At 37.0% G+C, this 18,607-nt stretch overlaps 1 protein-coding gene across 1 annotated transcript in view; it reads left to right on the top strand.

The window, feature by feature from the left end:
- LOC124784057 (ankyrin-3-like) overlaps positions 1-18,607 on the top strand; it is a 291,446-nt gene that overhangs the window by 124,900 nt on the left and 147,939 nt on the right. The window contains exons 3-11 of the mRNA XM_047254070.1: positions 989-1,121; positions 3,930-4,093; positions 5,637-5,792; positions 6,397-6,525; positions 6,747-6,944; positions 7,824-8,120; positions 9,003-9,200; positions 11,314-11,460; positions 15,191-15,340. Of these exons, the coding sequence (XP_047110026.1) occupies positions 989-1,121; positions 3,930-4,093; positions 5,637-5,792; positions 6,397-6,525; positions 6,747-6,944; positions 7,824-8,120; positions 9,003-9,200; positions 11,314-11,460; positions 15,191-15,340 (1,572 nt within the window). The remainder of the gene's footprint in view (positions 1-988; positions 1,122-3,929; positions 4,094-5,636; positions 5,793-6,396; positions 6,526-6,746; positions 6,945-7,823; positions 8,121-9,002; positions 9,201-11,313; positions 11,461-15,190; positions 15,341-18,607) is intronic.

The following is an 18,607-nucleotide window of genomic DNA, read 5'->3' as shown; positions in this document are numbered from 1 at the left end:
CTAAAAATATTCGTTTTATAGAGATCTTTGCTGCAGTCTGTTATTGAAATTACTTATTTTCTTAATACGCTTGTATGAATACAAAAAACTTCGGTCAGTCAATCACAGCACAGGACATAATGTATAGTCAACCAGTCGTACTAGACCTCGGGCAAAGCAGAAAATCAGTCTGCCACCACAACAGGGCCACCACTGCGCCCCCCCCTTTTCCCCCTTTCCCATTCGTTGGTGGTGTGGTGGTGAAACCAAACTGTCACCCGGTTCTAGGCGCTACAGTCTGGAGCCGCATGACCGCTACGGTCGCAGGTTCGAATCCTGCCTCGGGCATGGATGTGTGTGATGTCCTTATGTTAGTTAGGTTTAAGTAGTTCTAAGTTCTAGGGGACTGATGACCTTAGAAATTAAGTCCCATAGTGCTCAGAGCCATTTGAACCAAACTGTCACCTTCCAACCTAACCTAGGCCTTGGGCTAAGCCACAGATCAGTCTGTCATCACAACCAGGTTTCTTTCAGAAACAGCTAAATATGTGTGACAAGGAAGAATATATACTATGATTGGCTGACGAGATAACATGCCCTATGCTCTGATCATCTGATAGAAAGAAGGTGATCAGAAGAATCGCCTTAGAAGCAAATCGAAAAGCTGCCATTCGAATGATAACTTGCCATATTTTGTGCTTTTCGTATTTATACTTGCGTATTACAAAAATATGCAGTTTCAGTGATATACCATGTTAAAGAGCTCTCTAAAATGCATCATTTTTTGTGTAGTTTGTTGTGTTGGAGCAGTAGGAAGTGCGCCCTTACCTTAGTATCAACCTCTCAGCAATTCCTTTATTCAGTTACTGGTTATCTTAATTCATCTCATTACTTGTTATTATATCTCTGTTTTGGAAGTGTTCCTTAAGACCTTTAAGGATGTTTTCTCCCGCCCAGCATTTCTTACTAGTACTTTGATTCTGATACCATTTTATTATCTGTTTTGCAGAATGGACTAAATGCTCTCCACTTAGCAGCAAAAGATGGCCATTTGGAAATTGTGTCAGAGCTACTCAAACGAGGAGCAACTGTTGATGCAGCCACGAAGAAAGGCAACACAGCTCTTCATATCGCATCACTTGGTAAATGTTACGTGGCTCTTAATGAATTAAAATATTCACTCATTGAATAAATTTAACCTTAAAACATTGAGTTACATTTAGTCTAGAATTTGTAATGTTTTCATATGATCAATTTACCATTTTCATAATTACTAAGAGAGAGTAAATATTCCTATCCTATATCTGCACTCTTCACCGTCATACAGTATGTGACATAGGGTACTTAGTGAGCCATAATTATTTTGCCTACTATCGTGGATGTTGTGTGATTAAAACATCTGTTGGTACAGCTCTCTGTAACCACAGTTACTGTGATTGTACCATCAATATCATGAGATGTATGTTGGGGAAGTAATGTTTCATGCTTTACCTTGGAACATCCCACTTAGAGTGTTAAGAATAAGACTGTATATGATACACTGTCTTTCCTGTAGTATCTATCTCTAATGACCTTGATGTTGATGGGATGTTAAACCTTACTCACCCTTCAACAGTGGAAAATCCAGAATGGGATGTAACAATATTATGAAAAGGGTAGTTGCTACCCACCATATAGCGGAGATTGTGAGTTGCAGATAGGCGCAACAAAAGGACTGTCAGAAAATGAGCTTTCAGCCAAAAAGGCCTTTGTTGGAGATAGAATGTACAAACACACACACACACACACACACACACCCTGAATTTGAAGTGGAGCATTTGTAAAAAAGTAAATAAAAAATAGATATATCTTGTGAAACAATAAGAAAATGCTTGTGAAAGTTGACAGCATGTGAAATTGTAAGGCACTGCTGTATGTTTAGATGCTCTCAAAGGGGGAGAATGGAACAAGAGAAGGCAGTTGTAGTAGCATGGTTTTGCGGTACCATAGGTGTGTCATCTGTACTTCATCTGTGGACCAAAATGCATCAGTAAAATAGAGGTGGGAAAAAATGAAGAGTTTCAAGGTAGAAAGTTTCTCATCTTTTAGGAATCAGGACATTCTCAAACTCTGTGTGGAGTGCAACACAGCTCTTGACACAGTTATAGAATTACAGATTTAGCAGTCTGTGTTCATGGCTGCAAAACAATGTGTCAAACTGGGAAACAACGACCATCTAAGTTCTGTCCTAGGTTGTTAAGAGTTCTTTGTACTATCCAATTTGAGGATGATTTGGGAGGTTACCCCCAATGATCTCTTTGAATGCTTACCCGGGTAACACTACACACAAATGTCTCTAAAAATGTAGCATTGGAAAACAATTATTTAAACTTAAATTATGTAAAACAACTATGAAAAAAACTCATTATGTTGATTGATGTGATGTGTGAAGTTTTGTCTTGAAATATAATTTCATGTTGTTGATTTTAATGTGAGTTGCAGATAGGCACAACAAAAGGACTGTCAGAAAATGAACTTTCAGCCAAACAGGCCTTTGTTGGAGATAGAATGTACAAACACACACACACACACACACACACACACACACACACACATTCTCACGCAAATGCAACTCACACACCAGTGTGTGTGTGTGTTCTGTCAGCCTTTTATATTAGCGAAGTACCTTTTATATAGCAAAGTAATCTCCCTTCAAAAAATGTTGAGTTAAAACTATCAGTTATTTGATGTACAATATCTTTTAGTATACTTTCTGTCCAAATTTAGCTCCCAAATTCACAGAATCAGTTATATGAAAACTGGAAATTTCCAAATCCGGCCACCTCTTGGATAATTTTGTTTGAAACCTGATGGCTGTAAGAATGTATTGTAACAGCAAGAGAAAGAAAAGAGTTAAGAGTTCGTATAATATATGCAAGACACTCTGGAAAAGTGTGAGACCCCAGATTTAAAGTGAGTGTTAGCCTTTCAGCACTTTTTTCAACCAATCTTTGCTTTGTGAGCAGAAGAGTTGATGGTTTGTCAGTGAATGTTCATTATGAAGCTCCCTTACTTTCTTTTGTTGGAAATATAATATAATTAATGTAATGAAGTGGCTCAGGATGAAGAGGCACTTGTGTGTTTGGGGTGGGATGTGGTGGTGAATTGTGGTGAGGGTGCAGGGCAATCATAGCTCAGGAAAACAATATCAAAAAGTAAAATATTTTGTTGACATTCGAGCTATTATACTAGTAATACTGCAGCACAGTGGCCATGCCCCCTTTAGCACCTAGCACGATGGAGTCATGGTGCGCTGTGACAGCCAGTTGTTGACCTAGGAGCAGGCCAGTACATCTGCACCCAGGAATGCTGACACCCAGAAGATCGCTCAACAGTGCACACTCCTCTTAGATGTAGCATGGCTACTTGTGGCAGCAATGCAGAAGCCTGCCTGAAATCTCATAGGGGATTACAGCTGCCACAAGAGGAACTCTCACCTGCGAGCGAAGGTGCGAGATGCCAAGCCTGCCCCACCAGCGTAGGAGGGCGGCGGCTGTACTTTATCCGGTCATGATCTACTTGCTGCCCCCTAGGACAGGAATCTGGCTACTGCTGGAGTGAGCCTGGAGGTGATTCAGTGGTAGAAAGGTGCCAAATTCTGGGAAGAGGACTTGGTGTTGGATGATGATTCGGTGGTTGCAGAGGTCCAAACTCTTGGTGGCCATAGCCATCTGGCATCTGTTGTACTCTTCCCATCATAATAGATGCTGTTTGACTGCAGATATCTCTGCTACCGTAGATGGTTATTTACAGTGATTAGAAGTTCATTTTTTGTGGTAATGTTTTATTTGTTATACCTGTCCACCATCCAAAACGTGGTCTGCAAGGAGAGTGGAATTTTCTTTTAAACATATATTTTCCATTCAGATCCATCCATTCTCATTACTATTATTCTTATTTGTTTGTTTCAGCTGGGCAGGAAGAGGTAGTGAAACTGCTGGTTAAGAGTGGAGCTGCAGTCAATGCACAGTCGCAGAATGGCTTCACTCCATTGTACATGGCTGCTCAAGAAAATCATGATGGTGTTGTAAAATTCCTTCTAAGCAAAGGAGCCAACCAGAGTCTTGCCACAGAGGTATTTAGCCACAAAAAATACGTATTTTACTTTATTATTATGAGTAATTAATTCTGTACTATTCAAAAGGAAAACAGAAAACAGATTCATTATTAGCCAGGTGACAACCACTGCTGAATTAATGTCTTCAGTTAATGTGTAGGTGATTCTCCAACCTGCTTTCTAATGCCACCTAACCACTTTCCACTAGCCCATCTACTCTGTCTTTTCTTATCTCTTGAAATCCATCAAAGAACTTCCTTGGTCTATTGACCATTCAATATTGACTGTGTATTCCACTCACCTCCATTTAATTTTTGCAACAATCATAAGTACATCTTCCACTGCAGTTTATTGCCTTATCCATTTGTTTGTTTTCCTGTTTCTTGTTGTAATTGTCAGAGTGCATCTCTCCATTGCTTGCTGCTCAGCCCTTCAATTTTTGAATGTTTTTCACATTAAAAGGCCATTGTCACTGCTGTAAATCAAAGTTTGTGATACACACTGTTTGTAAACTTTCTGTTTCAGACACAGCGTAAGCTTATTTTGAAAGCTGTGTAACACTTGGAAGTCATTTTTACTCTTCTGTTATTTTTATTACATCCATCTAAACCTGCTCCAGTTGAACAAACTCACCAACTGACTTCATTGCTGATTTATACTGTAGTGGTTATACCTTAATTCAGTCATATTGTAATTGATTTTCAGGTCTACTTTCATATTTAATTTATGAAGGTCTTGATTTCGTTGCTGACATTTATCTACACTTGAGGCAAATGGTCCATTGCCATCAGTAAAATGAGGGTGGTTCATGATTTATTAAAGGACATTTCTTCTTTATTTTCAAAGTTTAAGGGTCTGAAAACTTCCTTGCATGGTTGAGAATAGTTTTGGTCTTAAGGAATTGCGTTACCAGACTCTGTTTGCAATTGTGAATTTAATACTCACTTAATGAAATTTGATGGAACATGTAGCCGGGAGGTATACAACCAATATGCTAACATATTTTGAGTCAGTGTCCTTTTTCTCAATGTCTGCAAGTTCAGCCTTTGTTGAATCTCAGTCTAAAGCTTTCTCAAAATCTGTTAATCCAAGGAAAAGTGCTAATTGATATTTATTATTCTGTTTTGTAATTTCAGTCATAGCTTGCAAGTGTTCCTTTGTGCTAAATCCTCTTCCAAACACAGCTTGTTCCTTTGATTGGTGATAATTTTAGTGAATATTCTGTACATTACTGAGAGGATGCATATTGTTTGAACCACTATAGTATAACATGTTCTTCCAGCATCCAGTGCTGCCAACTTTTGTTCTTTTCTTTTTCATTTGCCTCTTATCATGCCAGTCCTTGTCTGTATTGTTTTGTTCTTGCTACCATCATTATACTATCAGTCTTGTCTTCTTGCTTTGATTCTTCCTGTGAAATTTTACGGTAAGAGTTACTGCTGTTGGTCTAACTCTGTTTTTGGGAAACTATCTTGTAGGTATGTGGGCAATGATATTCTGGATGTAGGAAATGAAGTAATTTGCTGGAACAGAAATAAAACCTGTCACATGTACATTACAGGATGGTTTCACTCCATTGGCTGTTGCAATGCAGCAGGGCCATGATAAAGTTGTCGCTGTACTTCTTGAGAATGACACAAGGGGTAAAGTGCGCCTCCCTGCCCTTCACATAGCTGCGAAGAAGGATGACTGCAAAGCAGCAGCCCTTCTGTTACAGGTATGATTAATTGGTGTGCTGTAAAAGTAAAAATTACATAGATGTCATAGATATTTGTAAAGGAAAGTGTAAAGAAATACATAAAAAACAAGACTTTTTTACTTGTTTTTTGCAAGAAATAATATTTTTACACCTCAAATTCTTGAACCTCAAACACAATTAGATTTGTTGAAAATGTACATGTAAGTTCGGTGAACTGTCTTGCCAGGAACTTGTGTATAAATTGTAGAGTAGTCATGTTCATGTTGAAGTTTTCTCGAAGAGTGAAACACTTTGTCAAGATGTCTGTATGAAAAATTGTACAAACGTGTAAGATATGGTTGAAAATGTTAACTGCTTTACCAGTTTAAGAATACACATTTTGACTGAATAGTTACAGTAATATAATAGCTTTATGATAAAATGATAAACACATTATGGGATTTCCTTGAACAGTTTTATAAGCTTGTTTAGTGGTGAATGTTAACAGAATTGGGTGCAGAAAACATTGGTTTAGGTATACTTCATTTTACTACAAAATATAAGAGTTTGAAACATTTCATGTATTTACATGGTTTTAAAGTTTTGATGTGTTCTGTGTATTAAACTACCTTCATAATTTCAGAATGATCATAATCCTGATGTCACATCCAAAAGTGGATTCACACCACTGCACATTGCAGCTCATTATGGAAATGAAAATATTGCCAACTTGCTGTATGAAAAAGGGGCTGATGTGAACTACTCTGCTAAGGTAAATAATTTTAAATCCCTCCTAAAACCTTTAAGATTGTTACTTTTCCATATGTTATGAAATTGGAGGCAAAAGAAAATCAAGACAGCACTCCTTGCACAGAAGCGAGTAGTTTATTCTAAAACTAAAATTTTATATAAATATTTGGTGATATTTTGTTTGAAATACTGTTTTCATATTTTATGAAGATTGACTTAAATGTGATGTATCTTCTGTTTCAGCATAACATCACTCCACTTCATGTAGCCTGTAAGTGGGGGAAGATTAATATGGTGTCACTATTGATCGACAAGGGAGCCAATATTGAAGCGAAAACTAGAGATGGGCTGACACCACTACATTGTGCAGCTAGGTCTGGACATGATCAGGTCGTGGATCTGTTGTTAGAGAACAAAGCTCCTATACGTTCGAAGACTAAGGTGGGTGTCCTGAGGGAAGACATTTTTCATCTTTGTCTGGAAGGTCTACAAAATACTTATCTACACTGCACTCAAAACATTTTCAAGCTATAAATTTTGTTATTAGCATTCATCAGGTAGACAAATTTTTATTGGGCGTAAAACATCCAAAGCAAACAATTTTATAGCTTCACAATACTCTGTTTATCTACTTGAACTAAAAGCATGCACCACTTCAGTTTTAAAAAGCCACGTAAAATAGCAGTGCAAGTAGCACAGAAGGGAAATACTAATTGAGTTGAGATAGATGTACAACTACATAAAAGTTGCCAGAAGTTACAGTAAAATTTGACGGCTAGGAGTCTGAATGCAGTATACAAGTGTTAGTGTTTTCCTTCAGGTGAGAGTTACTGCCCAATCTCTGTTCAGGGTTTGAATCTTTGTTTGCAGAAATTAACATTCAACAGCAAAGTTTAATTGTCTATATTGTTTGCAGAGATTGAGTACAGAGATTTTGTTTGATCATTACTCTTTTCTCAACCTAAATTGTCTGTTTCTGTTATAATTATTGCGTTTATCTTTGTGCCTGAAAGGTCTCCACCAGAAGAACTCAAATTTCAATCCTGAGTGATATCTTGAAAAGTTGTAGTGGTTCTTGTTTTGTAAGATAGCAATAACAAACAGAAAATCGATGTATTCAGCAGATGCCACTCTAATATAGCCACCCAGTAATTATTCATGCAGACAATGAAGCAGCAGTCTGTTGACAAGCCCCTGAATGCCGTCCTAAATGGACTGTACCAGTAAATTTAATCTATTTTAGTTTACATCTGTTGTTGTGTAAGAAGTACACACATTATTGTCGGTACTTATAACAATTATTCAATGTTTATGCTTTAGAATGGTCTTGCGCCACTTCATATGGCAGCACAAGGAGATCATGTAGATGCGGCTCGAATCCTCCTATATCATCGGGCTCCTGTGGATGATGTGACTGTGGACTACCTGACAGCATTACATGTTGCTGCGCACTGTGGCCATGTTCGTGTTGCCAAATTGCTTCTAGACCGGAAGGCTGATCCAAATGCCCGTGCCCTTAATGGCTTCACACCACTGCATATTGCATGCAAGAAAAACAGGATAAAACTTGTTGAACTGCTTTTGAAGTACAATGCCTCAATTGAAGCTACAACAGAGGTAATGCTTTTTAGTTCTTTTTGGTACAGACATATTTCATTTCCTTGAGATGATTTAAAGTTCTAGTTATAAGCTGATTGTTCAAACTTATTATAAAGTGCTCCATTGTTTTGTATTTACATTAAAAAGTTCTTTTGTGTATATTTAATTGGAGGTAGATAACTAATATTTGCACAGATGGTCTTTTTTTTTTGTTTTTTTTTTTGCAAAGTGGTCTGAGAAATCATTGGGCAACATATTCAATATTGTAGTCTTAGCAAGGTTGGCAAGGTTGTTTGATGTTAATTATTATCCCAATTTCTCAGATACAAGAGGAGAAGTAAATAGACTTTGTTCTGTTATGTGACAGCAGTTGTGGAACCTGCTAGAAATTTTATGCCACCAGCTGCCTGAATAAGAATTAACCATTATTGTGACCATGGAGTTGTGCACAGTTTATGGTAAATGATTAACATTGCATTGACACCAGAGAAGAAGTGATATGGCTAACTTTTAATACACCCACTCAATTAGTTTGTTTGAAATGTTTTTCAAGAGAGAACCAGTTCAATTGAAATTACCCTAGCGTGCACAATTGTAACTAGATACATGGATTTATTGAGTTTGCTGTACTTTTCAGTCACCAATAATAGATTATAACTGCATGCAACTGTCAGTATGATACAGTTGACAAGTGAGATTTAGGATGAATTTTCTTTTTTGCAACTGTATTCGTTGTGCATGAACTGTCACTGTGTGTCATCAAATAATTATCATATAATTTTTATGCATATGCAAATTGCTCTGATGTTTGAAATTCATTTATTTTTTCCAGTGAATCTAAGCAGAAATTTTTTTTGGCTATAATTGAGTAATATGTAACTTTTGATCACTATATTTCAGTCTGGTTTGACACCTCTTCATGTGGCAAGTTTCATGGGCTGTATGAATATAGTCATTTATCTTCTACAACATAATGCAAACCCCGATATCCCAACAGTTCGAGGAGAAACTCCTTTGCATCTAGCAGCCAGAGCAAATCAGACTGACATAATCAGGATATTGTTACGGAATGGAGCTCAAGTAGATGCCAAGGCTAGGGTAAGTGTTCAGACAGAGAAGTCCAATCAGTGGACTCGTTTTATGAGTGTTTTCACATGTAGTTCACAAAACTGACGTTATTAACTTTTTTTTTTTTTTTTTTTTTTTTGGGGGGGGGGGGGGGTTGGGTATTTACCCAACTACTTGTGTGGCCTTTACCTACACATGTGCTTGGAATCAGCTATACGTTGATGTTCAGTGTTAATGAATTATATTCATTTTACTGTGTTTTTATTAGCTGCTTGATGTAAGTTGTGTGGAAAATATATGTTTGTGTGCAGCCAGTTAGAGATAGGCACTGTGTTGGAGAAAGCGTGCTCTGTTAGCCACAGGGAATGAAATAGTTCAGTGGATTAGCTGACTGAGATGTTGTCACTCCCTGTACCAAGTGTCTATGTGGCTATGAGCATACCAGGGGCAAGAAGCACCATTTGATTGTGGATAGGTCACTGGTTTCCAACACATGAATAATCCCATCTCTGAGGTAATGCCCACAGTGAGATATTAATTTGCCACCATGTCAGAGATACACATTGAGTACCACAATTCATGGAAAACTGCTCTATCAATAGAGTTAATTGCAATGGACAATGAAGTGTTGATTAATAGTGTTGCTGCTGACTTGCATATTTTAAAAGCAGATATAGTGGTTACAATACAGCAAACCATTTGCCTGCTTAGTACTGAACAACAAGCAACTAGTGAGCAGCCATACCACCTAAACCAACTGCTTTCTGTGGGGCATCGAAGAACGGTGCTTCTTCAGAGCTATAACATGCACATGCAGCTTGACTGTGAGCTAGCAACATTCTCAGTCTTGTTTATGTGCTTATTAATGATCCAGCACCTCAGCTATTCGTTTGATGACCTCACAGAATGATTCCATATGTTACATGTCTGTGTATGTATTAAGGCATAGTAGACTACTTGTAGCAGTGGAGTTCGAATACAAAGGTGTAGTTTCTGCAGGGCAACGATATCTTCAGTGAATATGATTTTCATTGGATACGAATCAGCTCAAAATTTATTATTTTATATGGAATGGATGTATCTGCTTGTGTGAAAGGTTATTGACAAATCTTATTTTCTTTGTATTTATAGCAACTGGAGTGAATATTTTCTGCATAAAATCATCAGAGTAAGAGAGAATGGTCTTATTGCAATTGAATATTTTTAATTTTTTATTATTTTTATCTATTTATTTTTATGGAGGAAACAAAACTAAGAGGCTGAAATAACATTTTTGTTTTAGTATACCGGTATTGAAAAACTAATAGTTCCCAACTAGTGTCATTCAAAAACAGGCAGTTCCTGTGTATGAGTCTTAATGCCCAGAAATGCAACTTCTTAAACTTTTTGCTGAAGTGTTTCACTTCTCTTACCCTCCTCCAGTTTTTTTTAATTATCCAAAAAGTTCTATTACTGTAGTGATTCATGAACTGAACTCATCAGCTCATTGATATTAGTGCCCATTGTAATGTAGTATGTGTATTTCATTCTTTACATGAAGATCAGTATCAGTTATTAAATAGAATCAGATAATCTTTTGACAAAATAAGATAGTAATCAGTTCATTTATTCACCACTTTCAGATGATGTTACAATCACTACATAGGATAAGAATCATGGTGCCATTCCTGTGCACATAGCTGTACTATAGTGTATGTTCATTCATGGTTTTTTATATGCTGTCCTGATGAATTTTGTAAAATACATAGATAACTTTCAGAATTGTCAGCAGAGATAACTTTTATACAAAGTTGAAGTCACAAATTGATAGATGAAGAGGCTGATTTGTTTATCTTTGCTCATCTCCCATCTTTGGAAACAGCTGTGTACTGGTGCTTATAACCCGAAACCTGTGTTGTACAGTAAAAATAAAGTTTACAAAAAAGGCTAAAAAGTGTTTTGTGTAGTTAATACAGTATATTTTGTATAATTTATGGTTTCTTTGCTTATCACAATACAGTAATTACAAATAAATGTCACTTTAGTTATTAATTTATCACACAGAAGTACAGTTATCTAAAAATATGAAGTATTTTACAGAATATAAATTATGCACATTTATTCTGTTTTCAAGAAAAATGAAACAATCCTTGACCTTTTACAGGAAGAGCAAACTCCACTCCATGTGGCATCACGTCTAGGAAATACCGATATTGTTATGTTGTTGCTACAACATGGTGCAGCAGTTGATGCCACTACCAAGGATCTTTACACACCATTACACATTGCAGCAAAAGAGGGTCAGGATGAGGTAGGATGTCCTGATCAGTCCTGTCACAGGTTCTATTCATCAGAATGTGGACATAGCTTGTTTACTTTTTTTTTTTTTGTAGGAAAGATATATGGATTGACAGAAAATGAATTGTGTTAATTAATAAAAATGCATGAAATAGTAGTTAAAATGGTTTAAATTCAGAGCTCTTTATAAATGCATAAATTCATAAGCTTTTAGTTCGGTTTGAATTTTTAATCCTTGTTTTCTCTGTTACATCATGTAATGGGTTTTTCTTCACAACAGGTCCCTTGTCTCTCATATCTCTTTCTCTTTTACACTCTTAGTCAGTTAATCATAAATTTTAATGAATTGCATTTCTTCACACCAGTCTAATCTCGAACATCAGTCTGACCTTCCCCCTAATTAAATTTTGCTTCTCATTATTCTGAAACAAATAAAAAGGGCGGAAGGAAGATTAGGGTTTTACATCCTGTCGCCATTGTGGTCATTCTGGGTAGAGCACAACCATGGAATTTTTCACAGAGTGAAAAGGAAATCAGCTGTCTCCTTTTTAAGGAACCCTTAGGGAAATTAGGGAACCATTTAGAATCTGGTTGGCTGGATGCAGATTGAACAGCTACGCTCCTAAAGCAAGTTCAGTGTGCTAACAACTGCTTCACCTCATTTGGTTCAGAACAAACAGTTAGATCCAGTGACTACTTATTTGCAAACTCTGTTGAAGCTGTTATTCAGGCTTGCCGTGAGCCCAGCTTTTTTCTTTCTTTCTTTCTTCCCCCAGCACAGGCTCCTAGCCTCTGCTAATTACTAGGCACTTTGTCAAAACTTGCTTGCTTTTTACAGAACTAGGTCTGTTCTGTCAACGTATCAGGAATTCCAATAACTGTGCGAGCTAAGTCCACAGATCAAGATAAAAAGCAAGGGTTTCTTCAAGCTTTGCTATTTAGTGTGTCTTCACGAAGGGCATGTCAGATTCACATGTATTCTGTTATTACAACTTTTAACCTTTCATACAATGTGCACTTCATTTTTCCACCTCTGCCAGCATTCTGTTCCCTTTTCTACCCATGTCCCCATCCCCATTACTACCCCCCCCCCCCCCCTCTCTCTCTCTCTCTCTCTCTCTCTCTCTCTCTCTCTCTCTCTCTCCCCCCCCCCCCCCTCCCTCTCTCCCTCCCCCTCACCCCTCTCTCTCTCCCCCTCCCCTTTCATCGTCACTGTTTGCATACCTATTCATTTTGTATCCTTTGTAGTATGAGGGGTGTTCAAAAGAAATGGTACGAAACAACACTGTGGATACAACTGAAGTTTTTATTCAAAAGTAATCACCAGAGGCCTGAGTGCAGCTGTCCCACTGTTTCACGAGCTGAAGGATTTCGTGTTCCTAGAATTCTTGTGGTTGTGATGGGAGCCAGTCCTCCATTCTGTCCTTCACTTCATCATCTGTGTTGAAGCACTTCCCTTTGATATGTTTTCTTAGTTGACCAAATACGTGTAAGTTTGCAGGGTGATTTGTCTATGCTGTAGGGTGGATGCACAAGCTGCTCCCACTTGAACTTGGCCATTACGCTTTATGTGAGATGGAGACATGAGGCTGCATGTCACTGTGGAGCACAACCACTCTCTCCAAGCAGAGCCCAGGCTGTTTGCTCATGATGGACTTGTGTAGCATATGGAACTTCTCGCGGTACACTTCACTGTTAATGGTTTTTCTGTGCTTGAGGAATTCGATGAGTATCGCTCCTTGGATGTCAAAAAAGACAGTGAGCATCATGTGGCCTGCTGAGACCAGAGCTTTGAATTTTTTATGGGGAGGTGACGACACTACGTTCAAGTCCCTAGAAGTCTCACTATGTTATCCCAAAGCAACATATACAAATTTCAACCAATTTGGTTGTATGACATTTCATATCTTTTCATTTGAACACTCCTTATAACTGTCAGTTTTACTAAATATGAAATTTCAGATAAGTATTGTTTTATCGATTTATTTAGATTGTTGCAAGTAATGTGTTGAAATAATTCCTTTTTTAAATTCAAAACGTTGTACGTAATCAACATTTACAGTTCCAACACTGTCAATCTGAAAGGAGAAAATATAAAAATGAAGCAGACAAAAGAGCATACAAACATCTAAAAAACAATACAGACTGGAAGTGTAAAATCACAGACCAGGAATGGCAAGAGGATAAATGCAAATCTGTAGAAGCATGCATGACTATGGAAAAGACATTTACAGGAAAATTAAAGAACAAAGGAGAATCTTTATGAATATTAAGAGCTCAGAGTGCAAGCTAGTACTGTGCAAAGAAGGGATGGCTGAAAGGCATAAAAAATACAGAGGAAGCAGATGGAAATTATTTGGAAAATATGATATTGTGAAGAAGAATTTAACAGAGCACTGAAAGATCTATTTGAAATGAGGTACCTGGAATGGATAAGATACTCTCTGAGTTTATGAGATCATTGGGAGAATATAGCATGCAAATTATTCTGCTTGCTACACAAGATGTATGAGACAGATGAAATACCCACAGATTTGAAGATGATTGTAATAATTCCAATTCCAAACAAGGCAGGAGCTGATAGTAGTGAATATTACTGAACGATCAGTGTAATACATCATGGGTGGGAAATACTGACACAAATTATTTACTGAAGAATGGAAAAATTTACTAAAGCTAAACTATAGAAAATGTAGGGACATGGGAGGCAGTACTGGATTTATGACTTACATCTCAAAAGAAAGGCAAACCTAGATATCACATCTGTAGATTTAGAGGAAGATTTTGACAGTGTTGACTGGAACACACTCTGTGAAATTTTGAAAGTAGTAAGAATAAAATAAATGGAGCAAAAGGTTATTTAAAACTACAGAAACCAGACTGCAATTATAATTTTGAAGAAGAGAAGGGAATGACAGAGTTGTGGCCTTTCCCTGATGTTATTCAGTCTGTACATGGAATAGGCTGTGAAGGACACCAAGGAGAAATTGGGAAGAGATTTTTAAAATCCAAGTAAAAAAAAAAAATCAAAATTTTTGCTTTGCCGATGACATTGTAGTTCTGTAAGAGTCAGTAAAGGATTTAAAAGAGCAGTTGAAAGGAGTGGATAGTGTCGTGGAAAAAAATCAACAAAAATGAAACGTGGACAGTGGAATGTTGAATTAAATCTGGCAATGCTGAGAGAATTACATTAGGAAATGAAGCACTAAAGTTAGTTGAGTGTTCTTATTTGTTCAAGAATATAGTGACATTGATGAAATAGGAAGGATGTTAAATGCAGACTGGTAATAGCAAGAAAAATATTTCTGAAAATGAGAAGTTTTTTGGAAGCTATTTGTGTAGGTGAAACACAGAAATAAACAGTTCAGACAAGAAAAGAATTAAAGCTTTAGAAACGTGCTGTTACAAAATAATGCTGAAGATTAGATAGGGAGATGAGCTAACTAATGTGGAGGTAGTGAACTGATTTGAGGAAAAAAGACATTTTTGCCACAACTTGACTGACAAGAGGGATCATTCGACAGGCATCATGGAATCATCAATTTGGTAATGGAATAGTGGTGGGGCAGGGAATGGAGGGAGAGCAAAATGGATGTAGGTTTCAGGCAAACTAGTATTCAGACTGACGGCCACAGCAACACTGTCAGTCAGTGCCATTATCAGATCTATTTTCCCTTTCAGACTGACATGTGTAAGTTATTTTGGGGATGTGTTGTTAATATTAGTACTGTTGTTTGTTTCAGGTTGCTTCAGTCTTGCTGGAAAATGGTGCTTCCTTGACAGCAACAACCAAGAAAGGATTTACACCACTGCATCTTGCAGCTAAATATGGAAACCTTAAAGTTGCAAAACTGCTATTACAGAAGGATGCTCCTGTTGATGCTCAGGGGAAGGTATAGCCATAAATATCTAATGACACTATTAAAGCTATATGAAGCTATGTAGTTGTACTCTCTGTGCCAGTCAAAAGGAGTATCTGTTGATACTTCCACAAGAGTGTTGCCATATTTTGTAAAATAAAAAAAGTGTGACTCATTATTTGTTTATTACAGTTTTTCAAAGCTAAAGTACATGTTTATATTACATCACACAAAAAAATTACGTATTTAATAGAGTGCACAAAATATTAGTAGTGTGGAAGTACACATCCAGAGAATACAAAAAGTAAGTATTTATCATTTTCAAGGTCTCGTTAGTCAGATTCAAATTGATTCTAATTGTATTTTAATGAGATTCTAATTGTATTTTAATGAGCTTTTGGCACTTTTAACAATTGAATATCACTCTTTGCAAATTTAAAAATTTCTAAGTAGGGCATGCTTTCTTAGTTCACTGCCACATGGATTCTGCCTTGATTAAATCTGTTGAATGCCTGTTTCTTGTGTCGCATAACTTGTTCTCTGAGAATGAAAAGATTCACTCAATAAAGGGTCTGAAGCCAAGGATACTGAACAAACGTCTGACCACTTTGTAAATATTTTATTCATATTGCTCAGGTACGGAAGAAAAGGTTTTAAGCCAGTTTGCAACATAATAACCATCTTCATTCCCACAGCTGCAAAAGTAATCTCAATGACTGCTGAGTTCCTCATACAGGTCATCTATAAAATATTTTCATTTAGGTGAAACAGTTCTATAGCCTTTACAAAATGTTTGAGCTCAGTACCTTCCGGTAGAGAAAATGCTACAAGGGATACATAGGAGTTGTCCTCTGTCATATCATACGTTTTTTGCAGACACTGAAGCATATTGTTATAAAACCTGTTAAGGTCTTCAGTTCCCTTTTCCTGTAATTTCATAGAAGATCCATTTAGGAGTTCATTTGCTTTGTACCAAAGAAGTTTTCTTTCCTTCCCTGGTGAATTTTAGAACTGAGAAGTCTAATTTGTTTGTGTGTCTCTAGTAGACTTTAGACCTTTCTAGTGTTATACCTACCATTTCCAGCTAACTCCTAATGAACTCCAACATAACCAAAGAAATGATAACAAAAGTTGTTATTCAAGAAGACAAAGTTTAAGATTGCATTTATTCCATAAAATATAATTCATAATAGAATTAAATAAAAAAATAAGGACTTACTAACTCTGTGTAAAAAATAAATGAAGGAAGAAAATTTTGTCAAAAAAATGGAAGAACCTGTTAAAAATGGAGTATATGGTAACCCAACTTCATAGTAACAGCTTAAATCAGATTTCTAGAGACAGTGATCTGAATACAATCCTCTCAGTATAATCTACAAGAAGGGCAACAGAAGTGACCAACAAAACTACTGTCCCATATGGTTGACATGCACCTTAAAAATTATTCAGAGCTCAAACATAATTTGAACAGAATGAGCTCTTTTGTGGCATCTAGCAAAGATTTTGCAAAGACCACTCATGCAAATCCAAACTCACCTGTACTTCATATGATATCCTGAAAGCTATGGGATGGAGGCAATCAGGTAGGTATTGTACTTCTTAATCTCTGAAAGTCAATTGACTGTACGTAAACTACGGTATGATTGTATGAGATAACAAATGAAATTTGTGACTAGATTGAGGATTTTTTGGTCGGGAGAACACAACATAGTATCTACATTGGGGAGTCATCGAGAAATGTAGAAATCAGGTGTCACTCATATATCTGTTACCTGGGAGTCAATATTAATAATTATGTCAGATTTTTTACAGTTTGTGGAGTTAGTTATTGTGAAGTACTGTCTGAAAAAAGTTGCATAAATGTTCAATCATATCTTGAAAAGATTTCAATGTGGTGGAAAAATTGGCAACTTGCTTTAAATGTTCAAAGGTGTAAACTTACACACTTATTCAAAATGAAAGAAAAACTTAGTATCCTATGAATACAATATCAGTGAGTCACAACTGGAATCAGTCAACTCATATAAATATCTGAATGTAACAATTTCTAGGGATACGAGATAGAACGATCACATAATCTCAGCTATAGGTAAAGGCAAGTGGCAGGCTATGGGTTGGTTGGTAGGATACTTGGGAAATGCAAAGAGTCTACCAAGGAGATTGCAATCCATTCTAGAAATTTGCCCAAATGTGTGGGACCCATACAGATAGGACTAAAAAGTGGTATTGAATGTATACAAATGAATGCAGTATGAACGGTCACAAATTTGTTTGATCTTAGGGTGATCTTCATGAGATGCTGCAGATGCATGAAGATAGATGTCATTTATTTTGCGAGAGCTTACTTACAAAGCATCAAGAAAGAGTATTAAGTGAGGATTGTAGGAATATACTGCAACCCTGACATACAGCTCACATTGGGACTGCAATGACAAGAATAGACTAATTACAGCATGAGACACATTTAAGTAACCATTCTTCCCATTCTCCATGTGAGAACGACTTGAGAAGAAACATTAATAGAATGAGAAATATCCTTTATCATGCACTGCATAGTTTTTTGCAGAGTATGGGTGTAGATGTATACAGTATCACTGAGCTGTCCATTGGTTATAGGTTACTATACTGACATCAGTATTTAAGAGAGATATCAAATTCACATACAGAGACTATATTTGCAGCAGTAAATTAGTCACAAGAAATATATGTTTAGTCATCACTCAGTGAGTAGTGCAATGTAGTACCTTGTGTGCCCTGAGATGGCAACATATTATTTAGTTTCTAATTGAACTTGTTTAAAAATAGGATATGTAATAACTGTAGTGATCTACACTAAGTGACCAAAAGAATCTGAACCCCCCCCCCCTCGCCCCCAAAGAAAAAAATATGTTTTTCATCTTAGGTGCATTGTGCTGCAACCTATTGCCAGGTACTCCATATCAGCGACCTCAGTAGTCATCAGACATCATGAGAGAGCAGAATGGGGCACTCCGCGGAACTCGCAGACTTCTAATGTGGTTAGGTGAATGGGTGTCACTTGTCTCATATGTCTGTATGTGTGATTTCCACACTTCTAAAGATCCCTACGTCCACTGTTTCTGATGTGATAGTGAAGTGGAAACGTAAAGGGACACATACAGCACAAAAGTGTACAGGCCGACCTCGTCTGTTGACTGACAGAGACCGCCGACAGTTGAAGAGGGTCATAATGTGTAAGAGGCAGACATCTATCAAGACCATCACACAGGATTTCCAAACTGCATCAGGATCCGCTGCAAGTACTATGACAGGTAGGCGGGA

This window comes from Schistocerca piceifrons, chromosome 1 (assembly GCF_021461385.2).
Source record: "Schistocerca piceifrons isolate TAMUIC-IGC-003096 chromosome 1, iqSchPice1.1, whole genome shotgun sequence".
NCBI classification, from domain to species: Eukaryota; Metazoa; Arthropoda; class Insecta; order Orthoptera; family Acrididae; genus Schistocerca; species Schistocerca piceifrons.
Note: the sequence above shows the minus strand (reverse complement) of the source record. Positions and strands in the feature narration are given on the sequence as shown.